Below are 9,524 nucleotides of genomic sequence, written 5' to 3'. Positions count from 1 at the left end.
TTGAGTTGCCAAGGTGTGTGAAGTCACATGGCATTTGAGTCAGCTGAAGACAGCCATAAATTTCATGGTATCCTCTTATCTATGGAAGTGACTTAAAACAATCAGTTTTCAATCAAAGGGCAAATGCTTACAGAAGTTGATAGCTCTCTCCTTCCATCCCAAACCTCACAACCCATTTTTAAATTATTGGTTGATTATTTTCCCATTTCATCCCCCCAGAATTCAAGTCTTAGAAAGTACTCTTACTCTTAGAATGTAAAGAACTCAAAGTGCAACCAAGATACATTATCATTCATCATTAACTTCATCCACAAGTGTGTTAACAAAACTCTGTTGCTCTTTCTTCGGAACTTCTATAGCTGTTCATCTTGTACCTAACAACAGCTTATAACCAAAACAACATCCACATACAACATCCATTCTTTCAGAGGTTCAGACGATAGTATTGGCAGAGGCTCCGATATGTTGTAGTTACCCTTTCTGAGCGTGAAAGGCAGAAGCCCCCCGCCCAAGAATAAAGCCTATTGAAATCAAAGGGGCTGGCATTAGACTTTAGCAGCTCAGGATTGCATTGTGCATTTCGCCACTCTTCATCAAAAGCTTAGCTGCATCCTCCGACTTTTTTGTTTTGTTTTTACAGCTGGTGGTTCCTTCCTCAAAAAAGAGTGGCCCTAATTGGCTAAAGCTGTGATTTGTTTCCCTTCAGCCGCAACTGCGGGTGGCTTGTGTGTGACTTAGTTGGTCCCCAGGGCAACGGGACGCTGCTTTCGTCGCGGTAATGGAGGGGAGCTGAGCGAAGCTCCTGCCGCTGGTCTTGGGGAAAGAAGACTCGCGTGGGCGGGCGGGCGCGCGCAGCAGAGGTAGGTGAGGTGTCCGTGCTTAGAGTTCGGAGGATAGGAGGAAAAAAAAAACTAAGGCATAGTTAAGCCATCAAAGCGTCGCGGAGGAATCTCAAGGACAACATACGAGACGCAGAAGTGCCCGACGATAAGCTTTGTTGGAAGGAGGCTGGCTATGGAGGACGAGGAAGACGAGACAGTGCAGGAAAAAAGTTTCGCTGAAGACGAGCGGGTGCAGTTCGTTGGCCTTCGCCTGGCCCATTTGTTAAGGCTCAAAGAAGACAGATGGAGCAAGTTTCTGGAAGAAGAACAGAATCAAAAGCTCGTGGCGGACTTTTTAGAGAGTAACCACCCGGCTTTCTTGGCCTTCTACTTCTCTGTGGCCGGAGAATTGGCTATGGAGACAAAGGTAAAAGGAGGGAATATGGTTTCGTACATAGTTACTGTTCCTAAACTAGTTTTCTCGTTTTCTGTTTGGGGGATGTTTGGGCATCCAGTCACATGGATTCAAAAGCGCGGAGGGAATGGGAAACTTAATAAGCAAATGCAGACTCATTTTCGCTATGACCTGGCATGTTCGGAGAAGACATCAAAACCTTTTTCTATCTCTGGGAACTTCCAAGCACATTCTGCGTTCATTTTTCCTGCTATATTTCTCCCATCTGTTGTACAAAGACGTGCATTGTATAGAAAATACCAATCGTGACATTACAGACACATACTGATTCTCTTTCTTTTTATATCACGCCAATGTATAAATCCACTTGCTGAGACTATCTACTGAATAATGGAATATAATTTTCCTACAATTAGAATGGAAATTACTTCTCCATATGAAACACAAAATATCAATGATGGAACTATGGACTGCTATATCTGTTGATGTGGACTTGTCTACTTGTAGTCTTTCTTTCACAGTACCAATAGATAATAAGTAGCAGGTTCTTTGGTGAGAATCACCCTAAAAAGATTATCTCTTACTTGTTTGATATATTTAATCGTAATCTCTTGAACTGTACTGCAAATCAATCACATACAGTATTTTTATTTGGTTATTTGAACATTATAATTTTGTGATAGTAAAACAAACACAACTTTTCCTATTATAGTACACTCAAGCCTTTAGTTCCATCAACTTTCTCAAATTTTTCCACAGTTAAACAAAAGATTTACATCTAATTTTTGTGAAAATTATATAGGACTGCTTGATATGGCTTTAATATAACACATAATTCAGGGCAAGATTTTAAACAATTTGTTTAGGTTTGAATTGGCATTAGATTACATTGATTATATATAAAATCAGAGTTGCATGAAATTCAAAGAAATGTGGAATGAGATCACTTTGATTTTTGCTCCATGAATGATGAAATCCAATCAGTGTACAATAAAAATGCTAATCCACTTTGTGTTTTACATTATGTTGTTTATTCCAAAAGTCAGTCCCAATTTTTTTTATTCTACTATTACTTCCACATAGTCTATAAACATTATTTACACTAAAAGTTAAAATAACTTATCAAGTTATTACTTTACAGTGTTAGTTTAGTTAGTTTACAGCAGGGCGTTTCAAACTTGCAGCCTACGGGCCAGATACATCATGCATTGGCCACACCCACCTTTGGTTTAGCGAAGGGAAAAAAGTTGCGATATGTCACGTGATGACAACGTGACGCCGTGAATTTGACACCCCTGGTTTACGAGTAAAATTACTTAAATAATTAACATGAGAAATAACCTGATTTGGTCTGTAAAGAGATAAAAGATATTGCTGGTTCCTTGCAGTTGTATTGCAGACAAAAAGTTGATGGTCAGATGTTCTCTATGTTATGATTAAATGTCATGATAAAACAAAGTCAAGAAAATTTCTGGCTATCCCACAACCATTTTAATTACCCTTGTTTAGTTCAACTTTGGAGTTTAAAATTCCTTCATTATTTATAAATCTATCTCTTATTAAATCTTATACTTCCTTAGAACAGACAATTTCTATCCATTTCCTTCTTTTAGGGAAGGTGGTAGAAAAACTTCAGAGTGCCCTGAATGAAATAGATTATTTGGGCCCCTTTCAGTCAGGTTTCAAGCCTGATTATGGGACAGATACAGCATTGGTCATACTTGTGGAATGATCTCTGGCAAAAGCAGGATGGGGATAATGAATCCATCCTTGCTTTCCATAACTTCTTGGCAGCTTTTGGGGCCATCGATCATGGTATCCTTTTGGATGGCAGAGTATTGTACTGGTCGCACAGTATTGCATGAACCACTCCCTAGTGCACAGGTGTCAAACTCACCACATCACGTTGCCGTCACGTGATGTTTCACCACATTTTTTTTGTGTGGAGCTGGGTGGGCATGGCCTGTGCATGACATATCCGGCCCATGGGCCACCAGTTTGACACCCCTGCCCTAGTGGGATGCCACAGGCCTCAGTATTCTCTTTTTTAATATTACATGAAACTGCTGGGTGAAATCATCCAACACTATGGGATACAGTATCATCACTATGTGGATGACACTTAGGCTTATATCTCCATCCCTGGTGATCCAAGGGACATTGTGGCTACCCTTTCACACCTACCCGAGAGGCTGCAGGGATCTGGATGGGAGTCAATAGGCTTCAGCTGAACCCTGGTAAGCAGAGCAACTGTGAGTGTAGAATCCAGTTGTTTATCACCTTTAGTTCTGGATGGGTTGCACTACCCCAGATGTACCTAGTGTGCAATCTGTGGGTTCTCCTAGACTCCTGATTGAAAAGCAATATGCTCCGCATGGAGCTACCTTAGAAAAATATGCATAAGTTCAGCTGGTGCAATTGTAGTGGCATGGATAGCTTTAGAGGGTGGTGCACATAATATAGTTGCGTGAACTGCATTGGTTGAAGTTTGCTTCCAGGTGTAATTCAAGGTTGCCGGATTGAGGAGAAGAGCCTTTTCCACTGAGGCACCTGCCTTGTGGAACATTCTGCCATCAGAGATCTGTTCCCATATCCTGACTTTTGGAGAGGCCAAAAACTTAGTTTATCTGATTGGCTTGAAGTGCCTATAAGGGATGCTCCTTGCTGGAGATGGAATAAGACCAGCTCATCCCTGAGTGTGCAGTCTCCTTGGTCTTAGTTCATATGTAACTTTAAATTTTTTAATTGTTTTATATTTAACATTTCTTATTGTTTATAAGAACAACCTTACTGGTGTGATGGGTGTACATTTAATAGATCGATAGATCGATAGGTAGATAGAAGAATAATATACATATGTTCCTTTTCTCCCTGAATGATTGGATTTAAATTTTTAATTCATTTTTTTCCATTTAGGAAAGTTGGCAGAGTTTTAAGGGATAAAATAAATAATAACTGCTTACCCAAATTAGGTTCATATTTTCTTGGGTTGGATAGGAAGGAGGTTTAATTTTGCAAGATTAAAAGTCCTTTAACTCTCACATACTTAAAAAAAAACCTGAACCAGTTTCAAAAACGTTAGCCTCCTCACTGTGATATCACACACTTTGGTGACATCGCAGTGCCACCAAGTGCAGTCACTAGGAAGATATTGACACAACACAGGGCTTCCAGGGAGCAGGTGGAACACCCTCAATGTGCATACTTTTTTAGAGGCAACAGTGATCATGAATAAGATCTGTTAAGCATCGAGCAGCCATTTATATATTATGATACAGCAGGAAATATAATCCCCGCACATTTTTACATTTCTGTGGATAATATATGTGACATTATATGGCATGACTCAAGGGTCCCCAATCCTCAGGCTGCGGCCCATTCAGAACCAGGCTGTGGAAGCATGCAAGCATGCGTGTGCAGCTCCATTTATGCACTTGTACCTGACAGGACCCATTTTGTAAGCCCTACAGCAGTCCCCCAAAGTCCAAAATCTTTGGATTTTTTTAAGGGCTAGAGAGGTTTAAAGCAGCTACCCACCACCACTCACCCCTGCAAGATTCCACTTGTAATGAAATGTTTGGATGATCTTCAGGAACAAGGGAACGAAATGCTGCCTAGAAAACCAATAGGAATGGCAGGAGCCTACAGTGGCTTAACAATTAGAGAAAAATACCTTAGGAAAGCACGTCCCAATGGGTCAAGTAGGTTAAAGTGGAAGTGGAAAGTTTATACCCCAAGATTCTGTTAAATAATTCTGCTAATTCTATAGTAAAGTATAATTAATTCATCTAGTTGTGTTTCCTATCTGGGTTACTTGAGAGGGCTGATATCAATATTTTAAGTCTGAAAGTACCTGGGTCTTTGGTAAGTTTCTCTGACAGTTAAGCCACTGTGGGTTCTCCCTCTCTTATCTGATCGTTTCCTAAGCAGCATCTCTTCCCCTCATTCTTCAAGGTCATTCAGACATTTTATTACACACCTTGATTTCAGTGAATGAGATCTATAGCATTTGAGCTTACTATGAATATAGCAATAAATCAGCCATTGCTTGCAAAAAGTTTCCTACCTCCAACTTATGAAAATATAAAATTCTACAGTGTCTCATGTAGCATGAATCCTTTTCTTTCTAAAGTTAATCCTAAATACTTGCAAGATTTTGGCCAGAGTAAAAGAACAGCTATACAGTGGGATAAATCATGGATTTATTTTCATTATTATTAGTATATCTCTTTCTGATTTAGATACCAAGTGTAATAAAACATAAACTTGTATGTGTTATGAAGACTGCAAATTGCATTGGAACAGAAAACTACAAAGAAGACCTCAAATTGTTAGAACTATCCGGGATACCCTTGGAGCATGTAATTGTGTTCTTAGAGAAGGTACTGTTTTGTTTTTTTTGTTTTGTTTACATATAATATTTACAGATCATGTTTTCTGTGGAAGCTCAAGACAGTACACATAAAGATCTCCCTTCATTTTATTCTGTGAAAAAGATTGTTGGGAGTTGGTGAAATTCATCAAGCAGTGAATTTCAGTGTTTAGCAAGGACTCGAATCTAGATTCCTTATTTTCTATTCTTTTAAAGAAGTTCTGTTTTTTTAAAAACTCTTTATTTCTTATATAGAATATATATAGAGTATTTCTGTATATAATAACTTTATAAAGTTGGTCTAAAGGAACTTAAAAAAAACATAATTATTTTGCAATATGTTATTCTTACATCTGTTTTAGTAGAAAAGTTGCCAAAAAGCTTCTTCTTTTTGGAGAATACCAGATTTCTATCTCCTGAATATTTCCATTTTTAAAAAATAAAGACTACAGAAAGAAACTCTTGTTTAGCAACATTATAAAGACAGCATATATAGCGAAGAGAATTATGGTGGAAATATATTTTGAATTAGGGACATGATGGTGAAATCAGCAAGAATAACCCTGTAATATTTTTCAGACAGTGTTATAAAGAATGTTTGAAATTTCAAATGCCATCTTGTCCCAAAGGCTTTTTCAAGAGGCAACTGGACTTTCCGGTATTTTTTTAAAACACATTTTGTTTCTCCTCCAAGAAGCTTTTTTAGCTCTGACTGGATGGTGGGGAATGGAAGGATTTACACTAGTTGCAGACAGCATTCTTTTAGCAAGTTGTTAAGGCCACCTGGAGGTTTATCTGTGTCATCAGAGTCACCTGAGTAGAGCAAATGGGTGTTGAGCCTTCTTGGAATTGTTGAAAGGACTGTGTTGTAGACTGTTGAGAGAAGGCTGCTCAATTTTGAGATAGATGGCCTCTTTGACCCCTCTTTCAAACCAATGGTCCTCTCTGTCCAAAATGTAGACTTTGCTGTCTTCAAAAAAGTGGCTTTTAAATGCATGTGGAGTATTGAATCTAGTCCTGATGGGTTGTTCTCCTTTGTTATGTCATGCATTTATGAAGTGGTTGTTTGGTTTCCCCAATGTACCAATGTTCACATGGCTCACTGCACTCTACTGCATATACCACATTGCTCAGTTTGTATCTCTCCTTGGGGTAGACAAGCTTCTGCCTTAGTGAATTCTTGGATTTGAAGTTTGCACGTATGTAGTGTTGGCTGAAGATCCTCCTGAACTTTTCCGATATTCTTGCAACATATGGAATGACAACATTGCTTCATTTATTGTTCTCATTGCACAGACAATGTGCAGTAAAAAGTGCAGTATATAAATTCTGAAAAAAGTAAGATAGGGAGTAAATCAATACTTAGTCATGAAAAGTTAGACAGCTTGATGATAGTCATGGTCTCCCAGTGCAGCCTACCATACTTACAAGGATAATGGAGGAAAAATGGAATAATGCTATGTACATGGCTTTGAACTTCTGCAGGAAATAAATAAATGCTTTTGTCCTACAGGTTCACAGGTCAATAGAAAATATAAGTAGCAAATGAAAGAAGTGTAGGATGATAGTATAATGCTGTGACTAGACAATATGCTTTGAAAGTATTAATTGGTCTCAGAATAAAGGATAAAATACATATTCACATAATTAATACAAGACCATAATAAAAGTTTACCTACCTAGCTACCTAATACAACCGTTGGAAGAAAAATCCAGTTGGTTCAGTATCAAGCTGGGAGAAAGATGCTGGAAACAACATGGAGGCTGACTGGTAAGAAATTTTTTTGATGAACAGGACCACACATAAAGACAGGGTGTAGTTGTGGGTCAGCGAAACATTTGGTTTAGTATTACGTGGACTTTTATACAGTTTTTACAGCATTTTGTAATCTAGAGGCTTGTTTTGTGTGTTTTTTGTGTGATACCCATCTCATAATGCTTGAGATTTCTGATCTTACTATTGAGTGCTCATTTGGTCCTACCTGATTTCTAAATTGCATGTTTATTTAGAGTACAATTTGTTCTTAAGTTGACGTAAGTTTGCATTTATCACTATGGAAGATGTATTGCAACAAACAAACTTTTGGAATGTAGTCTTACTGGAACTGTTTGATTGGTATATGACACAGAGATCAAATATTTCACAATGTCAAAAGTGCTTGATCAAATATTTAATATTTCTGATTATCATTGAAGAACAATCTTGTGTTAGAGACCAAATAATTATTTAAAAAACATTTTGAAAGTCTTGCAGAATGAATAGGAGACAATCTTCATTTCATAATAAGTTAAGTATAAAATGTTTATCACTAAAAACATATTGGGCTTAATATTTACAGCTCTTAGAATATATTTGGTATTCAAAGTAATTGAATTTTGTTTTTGTTTTTTTGACAGAGGGTATCTGAATCAGATATCAAAACCAATATAAGGAAGTTGTTGCATTAACTGATAATCATTTAGAATCTACTGCTTAATATATTCATTCAAATTTCATTTAAAATTTAGATTTCACTATATAGTAAATTAAGTTTACTAGCTGTTCATATAATTAATTTGCATCTTGGGTTGCCTTCCATGGATTGAAAGGGAATCCAGTGTCATAAAATTTGCATTGCAAGAAAACAGTTTATTCCTCTAGTTTGAATCCTAAATGTACAGCATGAAATTCAATTCAACAGATTGAACAGATATTTCCTAAATTAAACAAGGAAACAAATTAATGCTTCTCCATTTTCTCCTGGGAATCCCTTCTCTTGTTACTCTAGAGATAATTTCCATGGCATGCATTTACAGAATGAAATGAGAATCAGAAAATAATGTTAGTAAGAATGGATCAAACTTAATCCTTTTCTGACCTAAGCCAGTCTCTAAATCATTTTTAAATCAGATGGAAAATTCACAAGAGTTATTATTGGGTAGTGGGCTTCAGTAGGCAAGAAGCAGACCAGCATAGCTACAACAACATTTATTGACTCAAAACTGGAACTGAGGAACAGCAGGTAAATGCCTGTAATTTATACCCTGGCCCACAGGACCTTAACCAATCATAATACTTGAAAAAGCCCACCCAAATATGAATGTTCTAAGTTTCCCTTCAAAACAGTTGGAGTTAACAGTTAGGGTTATCTAAAGGTTAGTTTCACTTTAGCAGGGCTTAACACAACTATATGTATTCAATACATAACACCACTCCCCCTAGAGTAGTTCTTACCCTCAGTCTGTTCAATATTCATAGTCTTTGAGATAGGCTGGGGGCCCCTTCCTAAGAGGCCTATAGGGGGCGTGCATAAGCGCACCAACGTGCCTACCGTCCCTGTCCTATTGTTTCTCTTATTCTTTTATTTTTCTTATATGTACCCATTTCATGTATTCACAACTATGTATACATTTATACTTATTATCTTGTAAACAATTGGCAAATCAAATAAATAAATAGATCCTGGTGGACGGCTGCAATGTTATTGGAGAGTCTTGTTTAAGTGGAGTATTGTCAATCTCCAATTGGACAGAGTCTTGATGGCTGTTTTGGCTGCCCATGAGTGGCAGTGGCTCTACTGCCCTTGGTATCTCCATGTTTGTCTACACCACCCGAGGCAGCCACAGATGGTGTAGACAAATTTGGAAGAAAAACAGTTGTCTAGTGACTCTAATTATGCCTCGGGATCCTTATCCAGGACAGGCCCAGCCTGCTGATGCCATAACTGATCAATGTGGCTGTCAGCCCACTCTGGTCTTTAATGCTTTGCATTGAAAAACCATAGAAAGGGGTATATCCAGTACTACTGTGTACTGTGTTGTTGTAGGTCACTTCCGCTATAGGTAGTAGTCCACCCAATTGTTGTTGGTAAGTAATATAACACCGCAAATATTGTTCTACTGCAGCATTTGCTCTTTCAGCTGCCCCATTGGTACA

At 37.9% G+C, this 9,524-nt stretch overlaps 1 protein-coding gene across 1 annotated transcript in view; it reads left to right on the top strand.

Annotated features, from left to right (window-relative positions):
* Positions 1 to 881: 881 nt before the first annotated feature.
* The window catches only part of DNAH11 (dynein axonemal heavy chain 11), a 195,441-nt gene continuing 186,798 nt past the window's right edge, over positions 882 to 9,524 (top strand). Inside the window, exons 1-2 of the mRNA XM_087948111.1 lie at positions 882 to 1,248; positions 5,478 to 5,618. Coding sequence (XP_087804237.1) covers positions 1,015 to 1,248; positions 5,478 to 5,618 — 375 coding nt within the window. The 5' untranslated portion in view covers positions 882 to 1,014. The remainder of the gene's footprint in view (positions 1,249 to 5,477; positions 5,619 to 9,524) is intronic.

This window comes from Notechis scutatus, chromosome Z (genome assembly GCF_049901735.1).
Source record: "Notechis scutatus isolate UNSWTSFEM ecotype Mainland chromosome Z, rNotScu1.2, whole genome shotgun sequence".
Taxonomy (NCBI): Eukaryota; Metazoa; Chordata; class Lepidosauria; order Squamata; family Elapidae; genus Notechis; species Notechis scutatus.
Note: the sequence above shows the minus strand (reverse complement) of the source record. Positions and strands in the feature narration are given on the sequence as shown.